The sequence below is a fragment of the Bos indicus genome, chromosome 5 (assembly GCF_029378745.1).
Source record: "Bos indicus isolate NIAB-ARS_2022 breed Sahiwal x Tharparkar chromosome 5, NIAB-ARS_B.indTharparkar_mat_pri_1.0, whole genome shotgun sequence".
In the NCBI taxonomy this organism is placed as follows: Eukaryota; Metazoa; Chordata; class Mammalia; order Artiodactyla; family Bovidae; genus Bos; species Bos indicus.
Window position 1 is genome coordinate 28,830,618 of NC_091764.1, and position 23,288 is coordinate 28,853,905.

At 41.0% G+C, this 23,288-nt stretch overlaps 1 protein-coding gene across 8 annotated transcripts in view; it reads left to right on the forward strand.

The window, feature by feature from the left end:
- LOC109559099 (natural resistance-associated macrophage protein 2) overlaps positions 1 to 22,663 on the forward strand; it is a 43,820-nt gene extending 21,157 nt beyond the window's left edge. For 6 of the 8 annotated variants that reach the window (XM_019960567.2, XM_019960568.2, XM_019960569.2 and 3 more), the window contains exons 12-17: positions 344 to 463; positions 618 to 767; positions 1,296 to 1,369; positions 2,195 to 2,348; positions 3,956 to 4,009; positions 10,422 to 22,663. In XM_019960567.2, the coding sequence (XP_019816126.1) occupies positions 344 to 463; positions 618 to 767; positions 1,296 to 1,369; positions 2,195 to 2,348; positions 3,956 to 4,009; positions 10,422 to 10,499 (630 nt within the window). In that variant the 3' untranslated portion in view covers positions 10,500 to 22,663. The remainder of the gene's footprint in view (positions 1 to 343; positions 464 to 617; positions 768 to 1,295; positions 1,370 to 2,194; positions 2,349 to 3,955; positions 4,010 to 10,421) is intronic. The other 2 variants (XM_070789105.1, XM_070789106.1) reach the window with 2 other exon arrangements.
- The last annotated feature ends 625 nt before the right edge of the window (positions 22,664 to 23,288 follow it).

Genomic DNA, 23,288 nt, shown 5'->3' on the forward strand with positions numbered 1-23,288 from the left:
CTCTCCATTCCTATTACCATCTTCCAGGATAGTGTGTTTAGGAATATAATTTGGGAAGTGTGTTATAGTCATTTTTCTTTTTGATACGTAACATATGAGTTGAGGATAAAGGCTTTAGGAGCCTAGAGAAGAGAAGGGACTAGGCTGAGGAGGAATGGGGGCCTACCCAACAGAATTTAGGTTGAAAGCCTCTAATACGAGGTCAGGACCCGAGTCTAGCTTCTGGGACAGTGCCAGCACAGCGCTTGGTAGAGGTGGGTGCATAGCCAGAAATGGGGAGAAGTGACACCAAGGATATGTTTGGGGTGTTGTCTCAGGTGATCTCTCTCCCTTGCCTCTCCAGGGTGTTGTGCTGGGGTGTTACTTCGGGCCTGCTGCTCTCTACATCTGGGCGGTGGGGATCCTGGCTGCGGGGCAGAGCTCCACCATGACAGGAACCTATTCCGGCCAGTTTGTCATGGAGGTACGTGCTGCTGTGACTGGGATAGACGAGAGGAAGGGGATGTTGCCCTTTTGTCCCTTCTTAATTCTGTGCCTCTAAGGTCTTCCCAAACCTCCTCAGACCTTTTTCTGTTTCCTCTTTCAGACACTCATCCTCCTTCTGTGTTTTCTTCCAGGGATTCCTGAACCTAAAGTGGTCACGCTTTGCCCGAGTGATTCTTACCCGTTCTATTGCCATCATCCCCACTCTGCTTGTGGCCGTCTTCCAAGACGTGGAGCATCTAACAGGAATGAATGACTTCCTGAATGTTCTTCAGAGCTTACAGGTGAGGAGGGAGCTGGGGAAACTCACATCCCATTGAGTCAGGAGGCATTCTGTATTGCTCTTAGGTACCAAGCCTAGTGTGGGTGTGGGGAAAATTCAGAGGAAGAAAGAGGCACAGTCTTGGTCTATGGTGAATGCATATGAAATCTCTGGAATCTAAAAGGTTTTTAGAAGTGGCTTGTTTTTTTCTAAGCCTGTTGAATGGGAATTATAAGCTGTAATTACATATAGAACACAAAATTATTCATTAACCAAAGCGAACATTAAATAATGTAAAGGAGATTGTTGGGTATTATGGAGATTAAGAAGACAAGGCAGATAGAAATTTTGTAGACACTATGAGCATAACTGACGCTAGGTTCATGCTACAAATTTCCACATAACCCTCCAGCATGTTGCGATGACAAGAATCATTTCTCACAGAGTAGGTGAGGCAGGGTCTGTGGTTCCCTTTTGCTAACTGTGCTGCTCTCTAGGGTATTACAGGAACCCCCGTAGCCCTGTCTGATCTTATTTTTTTCTTTTGCAGCTTCCCTTTGCTCTCATACCCATCCTCACTTTTACGAGCTTGCGGCCTGTGATGAGCGAATTTGCCAATGGATTGTGAGTGTACTTCTGTTAGTTCCCCAAGATGTGTGGGGGAAGGGTATCTTCATCAAACTGACTAGTCAGAAATTAAGTCATAGGGGGACTATGTGCTTTAAGACATGATTCTAGAGCTGCCCTCTCAATCTCTGACTTAGAAAATAGAGACTGTTGGGGACTTCCTGGTGGTCCAGTGGTTGAGACTCTGCCTTCTAGCTCAGGAGGTGCGATTTCCATCCCAGGTCAGGGAACTAAGGTCCTACATGCCACAGGGTGTGGCCAAAAATTAAAAATAAATAAACACAACATTGTGAATCAACTATACTTCAGTGTAAAAAATATCAAAGAAAATGGAGACCATGAATTTAACAACGGAGGGCAAGCACATTTTTTGTTTCTGGTGGGAAATTTTTTAGCTTTTAGGGCTTTAACTCTTCAACTTCAGCCACTGAAGGTTAAAGTATCTTAAATCCATGTTAAATGATCTTAATGAGGGAGGCATAAGCTAATACCTTTTATATACATCTCTAAAGTACCTGGGGTATTTAAATGACTTGTTGCGTCTCTAGAGACTCATGACTTTTTCACTTGTAAGGCTTGTTGCATTTTTAGGGGCTTAAATAATAGGGATTATTTGATAGTGTTTTTTTTTCTCTTCTTCCTCTTTCTCCCTATCATTGTGTAACTTTGGCTCATTTAACCTAATCTGGGACATAAGCACTTTTTGGTTTGTTTTTAAATGCCACTTACTCCTGTCCTGTGACCCCAAAAGACACAGTGTTTTTTTCTGTTTGTGGACAGGTTGGATTGTTCTACCAATAACTGTGCTGATTCTTTTGACAGAGGCTGGAGGATTGCAGGCGGTATCTTGGTCCTTATCATCTGTTCCATCAACATGTACTTTGTCGTGGTTTATGTGCAGGATCTAGGGCACGTGGTATTGTACGTGGTGGCTGCAGTGGTCAGCGTAGCTTATCTGAGTTTTGTCTTTTACTTGGTAAGTCCAGCTGGGAGGAGGCAGGGGTGGTGAGGTGCATCTAACACTCAGAAGAGAAAGGACCCAAAAGAGCATATGGTTACCTGTCTTCAGGTTACTGACACGATTTGTATGAAATTGTTAAACCAGCTGTGACTAAAGAATATTTTTAATCATAAATTTTCCCTCTGTTCTTAAGAGCCATCATTTTTCAAAATCTGTCACTCTGTCTGGTTTCCATTCCTAATAATTCCTAACAAGAGAGTGTAGTATGTTTGAAGAACTCAAAGATCAGCCGTGTAGAAAGTAGAGTGGTATGAGATGGGGTTGGAGAATGGAGCTGTGTCTTGTGATTTCAGATGTTTGCGGGGAGCACATGTGGGTTCACAGCCCTGCCCAGCTCTACTGCTTAATAGCTGTCCAGTGACGACTCAAGTAAATAGTGATAATCTCTCGTTGAATTATTCTAGAATTACTAAAGAATGATGGTTATAAAACAAGCTATATCGAAAAGGAATGCAAAATAAATAATAATGAAAAGAAAAGGAATGCAGAATTATAAACACCTAGATAATAAAAAAAATGGTCAAGAGTCTAGAGTAAGTTATATAAAATGGTAATAGTAGTTGCCTTTGGATGGTGGGATTATGGATATATTCTTTTCTCTATTTTCACCTTCTTCTGTAACATTATTTATATCAGTGAAAAGCAGCTATGCCAACAACACATCTCCCTCATTATTCTAGACAGGTTTCTCTAAAAATCAGAGGGGCTGAGGACTGGGGACAGCTGAATTTATACCATGTCTGCTACAGAGAATGGGAAGACTGGATGATAGAAACCCCCTGCTCATCTGACAATACTTACCTAGCCCCCGTGTCAGGGTCTGCCAGATACTTGACTGGGAACATCATTTTAATGAATATCGAGAAATTATGTCTTAGATAGATATAGCTCTGCTTTTTTCCTCAGTAAACCATGGGCACACTAAGATTATACTGACCCTACAATACAAGGACTTACTCCCAGGAAACCCAAGTAACTCAGTATGGCCTTGACAGAAATTGTTTTAACAATTCGCTGTAGAGTGACTCTTGGTGGCATAGTGGTTAGTATTTCTGGCTTTCACTTCAAAGTCCCAGATTCAGTCCCTGGTAAGGGAACTGAGCTCTGCAACGCCCCCCCAGCACCCCCCCCCCCCCCCCGGCAAAAAAAGAGTGCTGTAGAACTTAAGAGGATCCTTCCTTCATGCAGATCAGTTACGACAGTGCCGAGTCGTTCTTAGTCACCCTGAGGCTGTAGAAAATGTTGAAGACCCATTTTCAAGCCTGAGGACTGGTTCTAGGTGAATTCCTACTGTTTAGTTCAGGAGACTGTTGCAGTTGTATTAGCCAGTCAGTCATTGCCCTGCATTGTGAGGAGTGGAGTAGGACTGAAATGGGTAGTGGTCTTCAAGGAATTCTGCCACAAACACACCACAAACACAAAGCAGTAGGAACAGAGGGAGCTGAGGACTGCAGTTAGTACAGCAAAGAGGTTTGCATCTGAGCAGTGCAGTGTGGGCGGTGAGGGGGGTAAGTGGGCTCTCCAGAGGGGTCAGTGAATGATGACTATATTTTCTCTTTTAGGGTTGGCAATGTTTGATTGCACTGGGCATGTCCTTCCTGGACTGTGGGCACACGGTAAGCATCTCTAAAGTCCTGCTGACCGAAGAAGCCACCAGTGGCTATACTAAGTAAACACTGTTCACAGGTAGCCATCAGAGCCAGTGTGTTTCTATGGTTTACTGTGTGAACATAGCCAAAGGTATGTGCTGTTGCACAGACTGCATTTAGGACTCAGCCCTTTGTTGGGAAAGACATTGTTGCATATTTGTTTGAAAGATAGCATTATTTTTCCTCCTGAACTCCTAACCTGGTAACTGGATTTAGGATCTTTGACAGCTTGATACCTGCTCTCAAACAGCACTGAATTCTTTCACTGTCCCAGGGTCAGTTGTTTTATCTTTATGTGAGATAGTTCTCAATGCATGATTCTTAACAAGACTGACTATATGTTAAAAAAACATAATACAAATTACAGAATAGGTATGCAAGTTTTATTTATAAAAAGATAATGGATTGAAAAGTCTGAGAAATACTTTCCTTATGCATACCTTTTGAATTAACTATAAAAAATAAAATCTCAGTTAGGGTGGTTTGAGTCATATTAAAGATAAAATTATGAGATAGTCTACCTCCATCAGGTTCAGGATTCTTTTAACTTATTTTCACTTTAATTTCATTGAAAATTAAGAGGGGTAAGAAAGCATTAAAGAAGATGATAAATGGACAGATGGTAAAACTCACTTGTGGTCATGGTGACTAATACCAATCTCTTCCAAAAATCACTCTGATGATTTCCCTCAGAGATTGAGAGCTTACTGAAATGTTCTTGGGAGTCCCAATGTTAATAACTCTCATGTTAGTACAGAGCTCTCTCAATGGTATTTCTTCTTGAGCACTTAAGAGTGGAGAAACCTTCCCCTTCCTCCAGGAGGGTAGTGATAGAAAAAGATGGTAGCATTTATGAACTGATGTTCTCAAGAGACTTTGGGGTGAGGTGAAAAAACTTGAAAGAAGAGGAGCCATCTGTTTTATTCCTAAAAAACACCTTCTACCAGAATCATCATGTTTTTCTGAAGCATGCCCAAGATGACTTGCAAGGCAATCTCAGGAGCTCTGGATGTAAGCGTTGGAAAGCTCACTCCCTCTCAGCGAGTCCTTTGGTGTCACTGGTTGCCAAGTTCTCTCTGCAGGGTTGCACTGGGCTACCTCTCTTCAGCCATTCCCTCAGAGGGAAAAACTTTGAGACCAGATGGTGGAGCTCTGGAGTCAGAGGAAATGGGTCCCTTCAGCATGGAGCTGCTGCTCTTCAGCCACTTCTGACATTTTTACATGTGGAGCCTGACACCATGTGATTATGTCAAACCAAGTCACATTGCCCAGTGGAGATAAACAATCAGGTCTTTTATAGCCACTGACTTGGTGAGAACAGTAATGGGAATGCAATTGAAGGACTGCATTTCTGGTGTCTTCCTTCTGGAGTGCCTATTGATTGATGTTCTCTGATCACCTGAGCCCCTAAAGGCATTGTTTCCAGTACTTTGTATACAGTCAAAAGCACAGACTGAATGGACTGTCTTTTACATGGCTTTAAGGGTAAACTTGTGTGTTCCACTGACCATACCTTTGCCTCAGCCCCTCCAGTGACATAGCACAGAATCATGAGAGACAAATTCCCCAACCGTTCCTCCCTCTCCCCTACCATCATTCCCTAAGCTGTTCACAAGGGCACTCTGGAGACATCGGGCACTGACCTCTTAAGCTCTCGTCTGGCCTCAGTAGGTGAGGGCCATGTTGATGAAATTCTTTGTAAAAGATGGTACACTAACATCATTTACCTTTGCTTGGAGTCTGGCTGGGTGCAGTCAGTCTCAAGATTCACAAATATTTAGAAGCCCAGGTAAAAGCTGCTAGTTTTCTTTTCAAAGTTATATATATGTCTTGGAATGATGAAAATTTCTTCCCAGTTAAATGTCAGTTTATGTCACTACGTGTGTAGTATTTTCCGGTGTTAACAACACTCCCATGCTGTATTCCACCTCATGCTTTCAGATAGAAAGTGTGCTTTCTCTTCAGCCACTACTTCGGGTACAGTACACGGTGTTTAGAGCTGACATCTTCCAGTGCCAGCATGTGCACTCTGTTTGTGTGAAATGTTTAAGGATATACAATTGTACTTTGTATAAATTGGTCCTTGTTCTTTATAAACATGGCATGAAATAACTGCTGCTATAGCATACTGGGAATTAACAGCAATGGACAAGAACTGCAGTTTGGCTCCTGTGAGGTCCTGCTAGTGGTTTTAGGAGTGGTTACAATGAGCTTTTAGGGACCATTTAATAATATGTAAACTTGGTTTGTAATTAAAAAGTTTTTTTTTTCCTTTTTCCAATTTGGTTTCCTGGATATTTTTTTTTTAAACCTTGAAAATACTCTATGAGTGGGATCTCAACAACTTTGAAATACTGAAACATCAACTACCACCTGGATTGACATACTAGATTCACGCTGTTCATGATTTTTCTCTGTAGAAGGGATAGAGGAATACAGTTGACCTCCCTGGACATCTAGGTGTTAGGGGTGTTTCATGGAGGCATTAAATAAAAATTCGGCGTGTAATTTATAGTCAGCTCTTCATGTGTATACTCAGCCTTTCATGTCCAGTGTTCCTCCGAACGTGTGATTTCATGTTCTTAGATTCATCCTGCCTGGGATCGTGTATTTCTGTCATATTTACCTTTGAAAAAAAATGTATATGAGGAGACTCTTGAGGTTCAAATTCAGTTTGTTCAAGGCTCAATATAGGTTTAGTTCCCAGAAGACTTGATGAATTATAGACACCAAGCACTAATTTCTATCACTGATTTAATTAGTTTTGCCATTGCTAAAGTTTACATCATTAAAATATTTAAAATTGAGAAAAAAACTGTCATTCTGCCTTTTTCTGCTCTAAGCTGAACATTTTTCTGTCTGTAGTCTTGTTTCACCATTGAGGTAGGCGTTTATATTCTGTATATGCTGCCAATAAAAAGTGTGCATATTTGGAAGGTGAAAGGAAAATTGTTTAACTTAGAAATGAAAGCATATAAATACAAAGACCGGATAGAAATACAAAACTCAGACACAGTAAACTGCTAGGCTTGTCACCAAACACATGGCATGAAAAACTAAGTCAACCCTTAATTTGTTCCAAGAGTGTCACTAGAACTTCATTTTCCCTTTCTCTGTTGCAAGCCTTCCCTGTCTGTCTTACAGGAACTAAATCCTGTGAATAAACACCATAGACATCATCTGAGAATTTTCTTTTCCATGTTGTTCTTCTCATTTAACTCATCCTTCTTACCCTGGTTTTGTTTTGTTTTGTTTTGTTTTAATCTTTTTTTGGCTCTACCATATGCTTTCGGGGATCTTAGCTCCTGCCCAGGGATTGAACCCATGGCAGGAATTGGACTCATGGCATAAAAGCTTAGAATTCTAACCACTAAGACACTAGGCAACTCTTTATTTGGGTGTAATTTCATAGCTAACATAGGATGCATCACAATTTGAAGATCCCGGTTTGAGACTTCCTTTACCTCTGCCCTCTGCAGTGCTTTGTGTTCCTTCCTTGGACAGGACCAGTGAGTCCAGATGTGTCACCTTCTTTTGACACCTTAGCTTTGGAACATTAAAAATAACACATTATTATGGTAGTTGGGGTCTAAGCACACTGTGTGTATGTGTGTGTGTGTGCGTGCAGGTTTAGTTGTGTCTGACTCTTTTCAACCCCATAAACTGTATCGCGCCAGGCTCCTATGTCCATGAGATTTTACAGGCAAGAATATGCAAGTGGGTACTCCTACTCCAGGAGATCTTCCCAACCCAGGAATTGGACCTGCATCTCTTGGGCCTCCTGCATCGACAGGCAGATTCGTTACCTCTGAGCCACCTGGGAAGCCCTCAGCACGCACATGACCTCATGTAATTCTTACTGCAAAAGGATATATATATATATAAGGCGACTGAAGGGCCAGAAACTAAAATAACACATCACTAATCGTAGGCATTTGGCATTTGTGCCTGACTAGCTTAGTTCCAGAACCCGTGTTATTTTTACTAATCATCCGATACAATACGTAGTATACACTTAATAGTACACTTTAGACACCAAGCTTTGGTGTTTAGCAGCACCAAAACAGTACCATATCAAAGATACTCCTCTTAATACTCTGATGAGTGCTAGAATATGTTTTAGGTCAAAAGTTGCCAATTCATAGACTAATTTTGTTTCAGTTCAGTCGCTCAGTCCTGTCCGACTCTGCGACCCCATGAATCGCAGCATGCCTGGTCTGTGCTAAATTTTCAAAAGTACCTGAATACTTTTTCTGGTGGGTGTGGAAAATGGACAGGGCCAGCAGTAAGTAAGAACCGATAGTTTATTCATTTGCGTACCTCTCTTCCCTTGAAAGGTTTAGCCAGTTCCTCTGCTATATAGCTCCATTTCTCAGTGTCCCTGAACAATACAACAAACTTTTCCAATGAAGGAGTTTTCTCTACTAAGCCATGAAGTGATACAACCTGGAGGTCTTGGGGCTAAAAATGCAGCCCTTGCTTACTACATGCCCACCCCACCACCGTAGTTCACTTAAGAAAAGGCTGCAGTGGATTGTCAGTGAATCTGACAATTGCTCTTGGTTACTAAAACCTGAGTCATAAAACCCTGAAGTGAGTATAAAGGCTGAAACCTGAAGTGCTGTGCTTCTGCCCTAAGGCCAGTGTGACTCAGTAGTTCCTAGCCTTCTAGTTGAGAATAGTTTTATCATGGGCCCCATTTTGTCTCATCGTCACACAGTTATCATAAACCTCTGATGGGCATTTTTAATGTCTAAAAAAATTGCTGAAGACTAAAATGAGATAGGTTTCCCAGGTGGCGCAGTGGTCAAGAATCGGTCTGCCAGTGCAGGAGAGTCAAGAGACGTGGTGCAATCCCTGGGTCATGAAAATTCCCTGGATTAAGAAACCGCAACCCATTCCAGTATTATTGCCTGGAAAATTCCATGGACAGGAGAGCCTAGTGGGCTATACAGTCCATGGGATCACAGAGTCGGACACGACATCACACCCACCCACACACACACAAAATGAGATAGTTTATTAATGTCCTTGGCATTTTAAAGTGCAGCATTTATTCCTGTTTTACAAAGGAGTAGGATAAGGCTCAAGAAGGAAACATAACTTGCTCAAGGTCATAGGAAATGGCAGAGTTGGAGCTTGATCCCAGCCCCAGTGCCTTTTGCACTCTATTCTACTAGAAATACTTCTGTGAATTTATAGTGTGCATCCTGAGCACTCACATGATCTCATTTGATTCTTACAACAGAAGGTTCAGTCTCTATACAGATGAGACAATTGAATGGCCCAAAAGAGGCTGTTGGTACCAAGGGGCAACAATGTTCCTAAAACCCCTGGTGATACCAGTAGGGCTAAAAGGAGGCTCAGTGATTGTCCCAGGGTGAATGCAAAGGAGAGGAAAAGAGTAAGCTACAACTTCACAAATGCTGATACACATCATCTGGATTAGGCCTCCTGGAGTGAGTCTGGCAATATATTTTTTTGCTTTGTTTTCATATTTATTTTTTGTCCACACTGGGTCTTGGTTGCATCTCGCAGGATCTTTCATTGCCGTGTGCAAGCTTCTCTCTAGTTTCTGCTTGTGGGCTCCAGAGCCAGAGCTTGCTTAGTTGCCTCCAGGAATGTGCAATCATAGTTCCCTGACCAGGGGTCAAACCTTCTTCTGCCTGGCAAGTTGGATTCTTAACCACTGGACCACCAGGGAAGTTCCTGGCAATGTGTTTTAAAGGCAGCTAAAGTAATTCTTATAAAGTCTGATAAACATCTGGGATCCTTTTCTCTTAGCACATGCCGTTTTATGTTTCTTTCTTTTGTTTAATGAAAGGCTTTTTCTGCTCAAGTGCCAAAGGATAATTAGGGCCCAGACAATAGGGCTTAGAATTTAGACTATTTGAAATTTGATTTCTTTTCTTTTTTTTGGCCCGTTCTGTGCAGCTAATAGGATCTTAGTTCCCTGACCTGGGATTGAACCTGAACCCTCTGCAGGGAAAGCACAGAGTCCTAATCACTGGACCGCCAGGGAACTCCCTGAAATTTGAGTTCTAACACACTTAGTATTAAGGTATAAAAGCTCGCAGTACATTTGCTCTTAATATCCTGATCAGACACCCATGCCGAAGTAGAGTATGTCACAAGAATAGTTAAAAGTGCAAATTTTGTATTTGGCATTTAACAAATCCTTAACTATTTCAGCTCCTGTCAGTTATTTTATATATGTCGTAAACCATTCATATATTTATAAGCCATTTATTTTCTGAAAGAAAATCAGTATAGCAGAACTGAAATAAGAGCTACTTTTATATGCTGATTATAGATACTTGAATGCCAATTTTAAATACTTATAAATCAGTCTAACTCTTTTCCATCTTTTTGTCCTCAGTACCATCTGGGATTGACAGTTCAACCTGAACTCTACCTTCTGAACACCGTGGACGCTGACTCACTTGTGTCTAGATGACGGGCAGCCTCAGGGACTATAGAAGACCCACTTTCTCGTAGTCCTTTTGTGCCAAGTGTCCTGTTAACATTTCTCTGTTAGTTCAGTCGTGAGTTTTGTTCAAACATTTTGAACAAAAGTTAAAAATTTCCTCATGGGAAGGGTGTTAAAGCTGACAGCTGTTAAGTGTAGGTCAGAGACCCACCACCTCACAACAGTCCTACAACTGCCAGAGTTAAATGATTAGCCTGTGGTGGCCACACACCCCTATGGGCTTGTGCCTGGACTTCTGGGATTAAATATATGTGTGTGTGTGTTTATGTAAACCTGAACTTACTGGTTTGGGTAGAGTTTTATATAAAAATGATATTTTGTATTTTTTAAACAAATTTGTTCAGATAAACCATATTTATTTTGTCTAAATCACATGTAACAAAGGAAAAAGAGCACTGCTCTTTTTCAGAATGAACTGGTCAAATAGACCGATTTTTAAAGTGATACTTGACTGTGGCCAGTTAAACTTGACTTGGATTTAATCAACCAACCCTTGGTAACTGCTGGTACTAGCACATCATTTCCAAAAGAAGACGTTTCTTTTCTTTGGCAGTCTTGTTTCATCCTGGTTGTCGGTGTGCTCTGTGGTTATTATTTTTCTCTGTTGTTGTTTTTCTTGAGTTTTTTTTCAGAGATATGATGGTATTTTCCAAAGAGCTTACTACCTAGTAACAATATCCAGAAATCATACTTTAACCAATAATCAGTTTTCCATGCTACATTGGAACTCAGCCCATTCTAGCATTTTAGGTATAAAAAAGAATTCTAACACTGAACTTTACAAAGCCCAACAGAAGATAATGGAGGCATTAATTTTCTTTCTAATGTGTGTATAGTCCCACCGTGTCTTGTCTTCCCCCTTTTCCCATTAATACTCCAGACACCATTTCTAGGCCAAAGTCTATATCCTGGAGTGGCTGATGTTTCTAATGCTGACTCTCCTAGGGAATGCTAAGCATTTTAAGTTTATTTATACCAAGTAGTATGAGATTAGACCCACACTGGGACTTGGAAGATTGGTCCACATGTTATAAACTGCCTGCCCACGTATGGGTTATAGATATTTTGATTCTTCTTCCTAACCAGAATTTTTTTCCATAACATTTTTATAATAAAACATTAAATACTTAAAACTTTCTGCAGAAAGTTTCTGCATATTGATCTGATTGAAAAGTCAGAACATTTTGAACACCAGGCTCACACCCCTTCATGATAGTGCATTTGACTTACACTGAATGGTAGCTATCCATTTTTAATGGAATGCAGTCTGTGCCTTCTCATTTCCTTCCAGCCCCAAAGGCTTTGAGTTTGCAAACCTTGCAGCCTTTGTATGTTTGAGCATCATTTTCCTCTTTGAGCATAAACCTCGCTGCCTTACTCTAAAACTTGGCACATTTCAGTAAGACTTAAAAGAAATCCAGACATCGCCTTTGTCATTTATAATGATTTGATCCTGTAAGTGGCACGGATTTGTCATTTATAATGATTTGATCCTGTAAGTGGCACAGATTTTTTTCTAAGATGATTCTTTAAATTCCCTCATTTCTAATTTGTGACCCTTGAAACTTCTGATAAGAGCAATAGCCTTGCAATTCAGGTTAGAGACCTTCTGATCTTAAAAGTAAAACAACATCATTTATGAGCTTTTATTTGAAAAAGAGACTTTAAAAATGGGTTTCAGTGTTTTGGTTTGTTTATATAGAGATAGCAACTCTATATGAATCAGTTTGTTGAATTTTTTTCTCCCTCCCTGGGCAGTTCCATTTCTCAGTAGTTTGATTACCAGAGGATGTTTGGGAAAAGAAAAAAAAAAAAAGGAAGAATCCTGTTTTATAACTCATAAAAAGATAAGGTGGTTGGTTAAATAGAGATTAAGTACTTGAGGGGTTTCTGTAGCTTTTCTCCATTCTTAAATTGTATCTTGCTAGGAACAGAGTAGAGTTTACAGCAAAAATTTATAAGTATACCTCTCAGTTCATACAACTCCTGTAATCAGAAAACTTTATAATAAAGCAAGCTGAATCATGCTAAAACCAGTGGAGGAGACTGATGTCTAACAGTAAGTCTTGGACAGACTTTTTTGCTAAGTTAATATTTAATCATTCCTTATGATTTACAGTCTGGATTTCGTGATACATGCTTATATAGAAAATAATATAATCAGTCTCCCCCCTTTTTTGACCCCACTGTGTGGAATGTGGGATTCTCCATCAGGGATTGAACTCATGCCCCCCCACCCCTGCAGTGGAAGTGCAGAGTCTTACCTACTGGACCACAAGGGGAGGTCCCAGTATAGTCAATCTTAAGATTAACCTAGATTCATATGCTCACTCAGTTTCTGAGGTTTAACACTATGGAGTCAATTTGTAAAAGGGTACTCTGATAGTCTATATCCAGGATATCAGAAAAACGCAATTAAATAGTTGTTACTGAACAGCTGCTGCTATATAACTGTGTGATGGCCTAATAAAAAAGTAGTCAGAGCATACCCAATAGTCAGGGAGGCATCAGAGATTATAGCAGCTGATAAAAATAGCCTTCTCAATTTTAAACATTATGATACTAAGCACCGAGCCTTTGCCCCAGAAGTATTGTGCAAATTCAGGTTTGTATCTGTTTATAGGGTCTTCCCTCCATGACCTCCCCTGTTTGTCCAAGTTAATGGGGGCAAATGGGCTTCCTGCGTACTTTTCTCCATCAATGATTTTACATTTTAATTTAAGCATAATTTTTGAGCTCTTATGTATAGCTACTTTTAATACATTGCTTTTTTTCAAGCAGTAAGTACATTAGTACTTTCAGAGTAAGATTATCACAAAATTCTGGAATCTTTTTAGTTTTGAGAAGACCCCGTTTCTGAGTTAATACTTCAGTTCATCTATTTTTAATGCTGAGCATGTTTTGGGAGAGGGGGATCTTTCTGGTAGCCTGATTAGAAGTATCTTCATTGTGTAATCAACATGAAGGATGACATTTCTATGCCAGAGGTCTTAAAATTTCCTGATTTCATGGAAGATATTATAGCCAACTGCTGGAATGTTTACTGTAGTGAAGTAGAGTAGTTGGATTCTTTCCTTGCCTGTTTCTAAAGTGTTGACTGGAACATGTCTGTCTGTTGGTGGCACTTGAAGAGCCTCATAGTAGGTGCAGATGGCAACTTTAAAAATAATTACCCTGAGCCAGTAGAGAACAGTGCATATAATACACAGAACAATGAGTTAATGTCTAGAATGCAGATATATTTTCAATATTGTTGCATCTTTCCCTTCTCCAAATACTAGACGACCTTCCAGTCAGAGTATTTCTCCACTACAGAAAACATAAAGAAGAGGAAATCATTACCACAGATCATATTACATGCATTTTAATGCACTTTTTGTTTTTCACCTTGCATTCTTGATTTTATCTCAGTGGGTACTTTTTTTTCCTCTGGTTTTCTTTCCCAGAAGTGCCTGGCAGGCTATACAGGCCATGGGGTTGCAATGAATCAAACACAACTGAGTGACTAAGCACATTTCTTTCCCAGGCCTGGAGTCAGAATAAATCTGAGGCATAGCAGTTATGACTTCAACAAGGTGGAACTAATTTTTAGAACCCTAGGCTTACAGAGGAGCTTGAGGCCTCAGGTATACTTCACATTTATTATCTTCTTTGTTTCTTGTGTTTTCTGCAGTGTCATGCCAGATTAGCAGTAGCACAAATGGACTAAATCTTTCCACTCCCACAATACTGCCATTTGACGGAAAAGGGATTTTTTTTTGGAATTTACCTTTGTATTCCCAGAAATACTTTCGAGAAGTATAAAAATGAATACACAAATATTTCAATATTAGACATTTATGTTTGTGGTAAATTAGTCAGGTTTCTGTATAAGAGTGAGGTGCACAGTGGTGAACCAATTATTTTTAAAAATTTCACTGAGCCCCAGGCAGCGCGCTAACCTGTGCTAACCTGCATGTGTTCCTGTGCTTGTCTGGTACACTCCCACACGCAGCCTCCCAGCTGAACCAAATTTAAATAACGACGTGGCCATTCATTCGCCTCTGATGTGATTTTTGCCCATTCTAAAAAGGAGTTTATGAAAGCCTTAATTACCTTGCCCTGTTTGGAGAGAATTAAGTGATGAATAGAGTGTCATGTCTAATATGGATAGTGAAAGTTTTTCTGTAGCCATTATATAACTCCTAATTTTCAGATTGATTTGGCATAATATAGATTGTTTTCTGGTGCTAACTAGAAAATAAAAATTGTAAAAGTCAGAAAATCATGTCCTAGGTTCTGCTGCTAAGTCACTTCAGTTGTGTCCGACTCTGTGCGACGCTATGGACGGCAGCCCATCAGGCTCCACCGTCCCTGGGATTCTCCAGGCAAGAACACTGGAGCGGGTTGCCATTTCCTTCTCCAGTGCATGAAAATGAAAAGTGAAAGTGAAGTCTCTCAGTCGTATCCAACTCTTAGCAACCCCATGGACTGCAGCCTACCAGGCTCCTCCGTCCATGGGATTTTCCAGGCAAGAGTAATGGAGTGGGATGCCATTGCCTTCTCCTAGGTTCTAAAGGACATCAACAAAGGTATTTTTGAGTTGACTATTTATGGTAATTGATTTGGAAATCAACATCTTAAAAATTTGAAGGCTGTGAGAATTCTGACTGAAATTTCTGTGGTATAATATGCTACATATTGAAAATTCATTTTTCGTAAGTACTTTTCAGAAGACTTCTTATTTTTCTTGTATGTGGCTTCATTTTTTTGTAACCCTTATAGAGTAGAGAATATCTATAAGCAAAAAGTTGTATATCAATAGAGTATTGATAGGAAACAAACACTGAATTTCATCACTTGTATTTTTCTAAACAATTGAAAGCAAACACCCTCTATCTTATTATTTTTTGGCTTGGATCATACAGCTCACTCCAGAACTGGGGAAAAAAAAAAAATTAAGAGCCCTTTAGGATAAGTATAAATCTGAGTTTATGATGTTACTATGCCACCCTAAAGTTTTGAATTTTAAAATATTAAAAGGGAAAGTGGGACAATTTGGCAAGATCTTGAGATTAAAAACAATAAGCACTTTTACTTAGCAAACATCTATTCATTATTGTTCTCAGTATTGTACTTAGTATTCTGATAAAAAGGAAAGTAAATGGATTATAATCCCCACTTCTAGGAATTTACCATTCAGTGGATGAATTAGCTGTGTTTAGACAGATGAGACAGGTGTACATCTTCCCCAAGGATGAGATCCTAGGGCCCTGCAGAAATGGGGGAGGGCCTGGAAAGATAGCTTGAGAAAGAGCTGATTCAGTGAATTCAGGGAAGTCAGCAAATGTTCATACCCAAAGCAAGATAGGGAGCAGCAGATTTAAACTACATTCCATAACAGTTGTCAAGGCATCGGCTATCTTAGGTTGTCTAAACTAAACCTTTGCTTCATTTTCCTTCTGCTTTATTTATGACACTTCTTGTTAATAACTACAGAGTACACAATCTATAGTGTTAGTAAGTTCATTGTTCTCATCCTAATCAGCAAAATGAGGCAGATGACTGCATCATTTTCTAATGCAATAGTACTGTAACTATCAAAAATGCATAAAATTCAAGCCAAAACATGTTTAAACTTGAATCATTGTGGTATCTATGGAAATAACATTCTCAGGTTCAAAGAGGATTATATGACTCATTTCTCTGTGCTTACTAGACACAGTTATTAACCTTTTGCCTACTTCTTAAGGCTTTATAGGTGGCGCAGTGGTAAAGAATCTGCCTTCCAATGCAGGAGACACAGGAGACTCAGGTTCAATCCCTAATTCAGGAAGATCCCCCTGGAGTAGGAAATGGCAACCCACTTGGACCAACCCAGTATTCTTGCCTGGAAAATCCCACAGACAAAATTTCTGGTGGGCTACAGTCTACGGGGTTGCAAAAAGTTGGACACGACTGACTCCACACCCACACTACTTCTTAAATGTAGGTGTTCCCCAGAGCTCTGATCCCATCCCTTTTCTCACCTCGTTCACACCTGTTGCTTCACTGGTAGGCAAGTAAGATCTGTCTTCTGAGTGTGAGACCTATATATAGATTATAGTATATGTGACGTTTCTGCCTCCCATAGGTGAAAGTGAAGTTGCTCAGTCATGTCTGACTCTTTGTGACCCCATGGACTGTAGCCTACCAGGCTCCTCTGTCCATGGGATTTTCCAGGCAATAGTACTGGAGTGGATTGCCATTTCCTTCTTCAGGGGATCTTCCCGACCCAGGGATTGAACCCGGGTCTCTCACATTGTAGACAGACGCTTTACCGTCTGAGCCAATATAAATAAAGTGTGTTGGCTGTTTACAATAGCCAGGACATGGAAGCAACCTACATGTCCATCAGCAGACGAATGGATAAGAAAGCCGTGGTACATATACACAATGGAATATTACTCAGCTATTAAAAAGAATGCATTTGAATCAGTTAGGAGGTGGATGAAAGAGCCTATTATACAGAGCGGAGTAAGTCAGAAAGAAAAACACCAATTCAGTATATTAATGCATACATACAGAATTTAGAAAGATGGTTACGATGACCCTATATGCAAGACAGCAAAAGAGACACAGATGTAAAGAACAGACTTTTGGACTCTGTGGGAGAAGGCAAGGGTGGGATGATTTGAGAGAATAGCATTGCAACATGTATATTATCATATGTGAAATAGATCTTCAGTCCAGGTTCGATGCCTGATACAGGGTGCTCAGGGCTGGTACACTGGGATGACCCTGAGGGATGGGATGGGGAGGGAGGTGGAAGGGAGGTTCAGGATGGGGAACACATGCACACCCATGGCTGATTCATGTGAATGTATGGCAAAAACCACCACAATATTGTAAAGTAATTAGCCTCCAATTAAAAAAAATAATAAGTGTTGAGCATGCTGCTCAAAATGTGCAGTTATAAATCATGAAAATGTACTATAGTCAGTCTATTACTGGTAAAGATTTTTAGATTTGGTTCTGGCTCTGCAGTGTGGTATGCAGGATCTTAATTCCCACCGACCAGGGATTGAACTCATGCCCCCTGTATTGGGAGTGTAACCACTGAACTGCCAGGGAAATCCCCTAGCAGGCATCTTTCTCAACTGCTATTCTATTTCACTCCCCTGTTTAAACTCTTCAGTGGCTTACTTCATCTTGTTACTCCTCAACTAGCAACCATGTTAATCTGTTGGGGGATTTGTTTTATATCAGTTTAGCTAACCTGTTCTTATGTTTTCCAGAATTGCCTTCTCTGCAGAGTTATGGGTCAGCTTGGCCATGAGTGGCATTTTGCTTGAGATTTGAAGGTAAAAGGTGAAGCAGCAGCCGCCAAATTCTTTTTGCACTTGGAAGGCTTGGTACAGAGTGGTGCTATTCCAGTTTGTGTGTGTTGTTTATCTGCTGGCTCACCTCACAGTTGTTGGGCAGCAGTCAGGCCCACAGATCCTTCAGTTGCTTGTGGGTCTCCTCCACAAGCCAGCTTGTCTGGCTTGTGGGCCAGGTGTGAATTAGCTCCATGGTAGAAGCTGCCAGCTTTTCCTAAAGGTCATGCCATCAAGGTTAGAGTCAGCAAGACTCTGCCTCGAGTTTCCACCTGTCTTTGTGATTCTAGTTCATCCTTGCAGATTCTAGTTTCTCTTTCCTTCTCAATTGCTGCCTGGTTAACTTTGGGTACCAGGATTAGAAATATAACCAACAGCCTAACATGGACTGCTTAACCAGCTCCCCAAATTGCTTGAGGTCATGTCTTTATAATAAATCTCTTTTTATATATCCCCTGGAGAAGGAAATAGCAACCCACTCCAGTATTCTTGCCTGGAAAATCCCATGGATGGAGAAGCCTGGTCAGTTACAGTCCATGGGGTTGCAAAGAGTCAGACACTACTGAGTGACTTCACTAGTAGTTTTAGAAGGACATGGCAACCCACTCCAGTATTCTTGCCTGGGAAATCCCATGGAGAGAGGAGCCTGGCTACAGTCCATGAAATCGCAAAAGAATTGGACACAACTTAACAGCTAAACAACAACCAAAACAACTAGTAGTTTTGCTTATCTGATTGAAACAAAATTTGGTATTAGAAGCTTTCAGAGGAACATAACTCCGAGGATTCTGGGTTATCTGGGGTTGGTTCTCTTGATCTGCTATAAGGTGTTAATGGCCTTTTCCCCCACTCCAGTGGCAAAGAGTATGCTGGCAGTCCATGGCATGCGTTAGCAAAACATTAAAAAAAATATCACTTTGCAGATACCCTTAATCGGGTGCCTATAGAAAGCAAGGCTTTGGGTGATCAGGTTTTTACTGCCATAGAACATTTAGTGGAAATAAGGAGTGTACTACAATTGGTTACTTCTAAGTGTGCTGGAGACCTTGGGAAAACTATATGATGGGTTCATGGGTTGTTTTTTTGGTTTTGAGAAGCAATTTTATTTCTTTATTAAGGTTCACCAGGTCTTAGTTGCACCATGTAGGATCTAATTCCCTGACCAGGTATCAAACCCAGGCCCGCTTCATTGGAAGCTCAGAGTCTTAGCCACTGGACCACCAGGGAAGTCCCTGGGCCCATGGCTCTTAATTTCTAGCTTAAGTTTGTGTGAGGCACCTGAAAGTTTTATGACTTTGCAAAAAGAAACTATTAACTCCTTAGCTATGAGATTGATATTTTTTAAAAATATACAAAGAGGCCAATCTTGTAAGTGATTAATTACAATACAAATTAAATTCCCAACCTCACAACCTCTTGTGTTAAAGTTTAGGGCATTGCTTTGGAAGGAGTAGGACTCTGAAAATTGAGATGGGGATAAATGGGCAGATTTCAGTGAAAATGGGTCCTTGAGCCCCAGTATCTTACAGACACTCCTTTGCCAGGAGAAACAGTCCTTTGATCTCTGTCTGATAATGACTGAAACTTGGACCAAAAAGTAGCCTCCACTTAAAGAAGCTGAAATACCAGAACTTCCTTAGTATACCTCCATGGTAGTGATTCTTTACTGGTGTGATTGTGTTGCCCAGGGGAATCTGGCAATGTCTGGAGATAATTTGGTTATCACAAAGCGGGGGGCAGGGGTAGGGGGCGGGTAGAGGCCAGGAACACTGTTGAACTTACTAAAATGCACAGGACAGACAGTCCTCCACAACAAAGAATAATCCAGTCCAAAATGTAGTGTTGAGGTTGAGAAACTTTGCCATAAAAGAAGGTATCCAAGGCCTTAGGGAGATTGGAATGTTAAATTTGATTTATCCTGCTCATGTGTGCTATGCGTGTGTGCTCAGTTGTGACCGACTCTTTGCAACCCTATAGACTATAACCCACCAGGGTCCTCTGTCTTAGGAAATTTCCCAGGCAAGAATAGTTGAGTGGGCTGCCATTTCCTCCTCCAGAGGACCTACCCCTGACCCAGGGATTGAAGCTGGGTCTCCTGCAATGGCAGGCAGATTCTGTACCACAGAGCCACCTTTATCCTGCTCATCTACCGGCTAAATGTATCTCCTTCCTTCTACAAAGCTGTGAGAAATAGATTTATGAAGTGAGCCCTGGTCTCCTTGAAGAGATCTATGGTAATGGTTTTCTGTAAACCAGAAATGACAGTAGCAATTTCAGGGCTTCCTGAATTCAGTGGGAATGATGAGATTATAGATTGGCAGGGGTCAAGCGGCAGCATTTATTTGGCAAAAACAATGAAAGTATGGTGACTGTAATGGGCAGCAAAGCCTAAGCAGTAATCAGCGTAGTCTAAGCCAAAATGATCTTTGGCTAATTCATTGTCATGTACCTAGAGTTGCAAGTGGTGAGCAGCATGTAAGCGGAAAAGCTCTAGGTTTGGTGAGCAAAAGTTTGACTTAAATCATCACAGTAGAGAGACATGGCCCCTCAACCAGTCCCTGAATTTGAGTTTAACTCACAGACCCCAAGTCCCTGGAGTAAAGAGGTCAGATCTCCTTAAGGACAGACCCTGTTTCACAGCCCCAAATGCTAATACTAATACTATATATCTTCCTTCTAGTCTTCCCCAAGGAATCTGTGACTCTTCAGTAAGGTGCTTGTGTAAGAGGAAGAGGGAAATAATCACATTTGTGGGACACCTAAACATTGGCTCTGAATTGACACTAATGCCTGGAGAACTAGTTTGTTCTATCAGGCAAACTAGGAGTTTATGGTCAGATCAGTGGAGGTGTGCTGTGGGTCTATTTTATAGTTGTTCTGCTGGGTCCCTGAACCTACCTTATGTTGTTTCCTCAGCGATGGAGTGTTTAATTGGAACAGTTCGGTTCAGTCTCTCAGTCGTGTCCGACTCTTTGCGACCCCATGAACTGCAGCACGCCAGGCCTCCCTGTCCCATCACCAACTCCCAGAGTCTACCCAAACCCATGTCCATCAAGTCGGTGATGCATCCAACCATCTCTTCCTCTGTCGTCCCCTTCTCCTCCTGCCCTCAATCTTTCCCAGCATCAGAGTCTTTTCAAATGAGTCAGCTCTTCGCATCAGGTGGTCAAAGTATTGGAGTTTCAGCTTCAACATCAGTCCTTCCAATGAACACCCAGGACTGATCTCCTTTAGGATGGACTGGTTGGATCTCCTTGCAGTCCAAGGGACTCTCAAGAGTCTTCTCCAACACCACAGTTCAAAAGCATCAATTCTTCCGCACTCAGCTTTCTTCACAGTCCAACTCTCACATCATACATGACCACAAGAAAAACCATAGCCTTGACTAGACGAACCTTGTTGGCAAAGTAATGTCTTTGCTTTTTAATATGATCTGCAACTGGTCAGATGATCATGGCTTGTATTATAAATACATTTTTCCACTAGCCATTTAATCCATCCTTTGCCTTCTGAAAGGCTGATCATAACTTTCCTTCCAAGGAGTAAGCATCTTTTACATATTCAGTAACTATCAGAATCTTCACATTGGTTCTTTTGACCTATGGAGTAAGGCTCTTATGGAAGGGAATGCAAAGTATAAACCATTCTAAATGCTTCTGTTACCAAAGCAATATTATATTCCCAGAGGGACTGTAGAGCTTAATGTCATCAGCAATAACTATAAAGATGCCAGGATGGTGATTTCTACAACATCTTTATTCATTTTGCCTCTGGCCAGAAGGCAGATAGATCTTACAGAGTGAGAATGGATTTCTATAAATGTAATCAGGTGGTCAATCTAATTGGGACTGCTGTACAGGTGTGGTTTCATTCTTGTAGCAAATCAACACAATTTTTGGTATTTGGTTTACAGCTGTTGTCCGTCTAGTCAAGGCTATGGTTTTTCCAGTGGTCATGTATGGATGTGAGAGTTGGACTGTGAAGAAAGCTGAGCACCGAAGAATTGATGCTTTTGAACTGTGGTGTTGGAGAAGACTCTTGAGAGTCCCTTGGACTGCAAGGAGATCCAACCAGTCCATTCTGAAGGAGATCAGCCCTGGGTGTTCTTTGGAAGGGATGATGCTAAAGCTGAAACTCCAGTACTTTGGCCACCTCATGTGAAGAGTTGACTCACTGGAAAAGACTCTGATGCTGGGAGGGATTGGGGGCAGGAGGAGAAGGGGACGACAGAGGATGAGATGGCTGGATGGCATCACCGACTTGATGGACGTGAGTTGAGTGAACTCCAGGAGTTGGTGATGGACAGGGAGGCCTGGTGTGCTGCGATTCATGGGGTCACAAAGAGTCAGACATGACTGAGTGACTGAACTGAACTGAACTGAATCTGATGGATTGTTTTTTTCTGTACACCTTTTAGTATAAAAAGACTATCAGAAGCAGTTTTCTTTCATATGGTAGGGCCAGCGGTATACTTTCAGTGTTGAGTCTCAGGGCTGTGTGAACTCTCCAGGCCTATGCCACAATCTAGTCTGTAAGACCTTGATCATCTCTCTATTCTACAGGATATCACATCAGTCCATTACATTTATTTGATCTATCAAGGGGAAATTGCTACTATATAGGTAGGATAAGGAGGAGCGTGTCTCGAATGTATACCTTCTGGGGCATTTCTTAGTACTTCCATGTCCTGTGATTAAAGAAGGTGGAAAATTACACCCAAAACAGGAAGGATGATTAATGACCCAGGTTTGGGTCAACACCCCAGTCAAATAAACACTGCTTTCAGAAGACAAAGGATGGATTAAATGGCTAGTGGGAAAATGTATTTATAATACAAGCCATGATCATCTGACTAGTTGCAGAAACAAGACTGATAGTTACGTGTATTTCTTCCTTATTTTGATATGAATATACTTGTGTATACATTCACCAATTGTTTTTTTCTGTTTGCCACCTCCATTTACCGACCATCTAATATAAAAAGTGTTAATAGTAGTTAATCTCATATCTCAGGATAGAAAAGGGGAACACGATAGCTCAGAGATGAATTGACAGCATCCGAAGATGCACAAAGGGACTTTGTATCTTCTTTTGGGAGAGAGTTAGCCTGTTTTTGATTATACAAGGAATGGTTGGTTTCCCATTGTGTTTATTTGAAGGTACGTATATTAAGAGAGGTATATATGGAGACCAGGTTGACAAGGGGTAGACAGTGATGGATCTGTATTGTGTCAACTATAACTAGGTTCCAGAATTCCTTTCCTTTTGTCAACTACAAATTGACACTTGCCACCTACCTCTACAAGGTGCTGCAGCACCCTAAATCATGTACTGCTGCAGCTGCTGATTTTCGGTACCCCATGAAAGGAGCTTAGGGTGGAGAGCTTGAGGAAATCCTGGCAAGACAGGTCTTCAGATA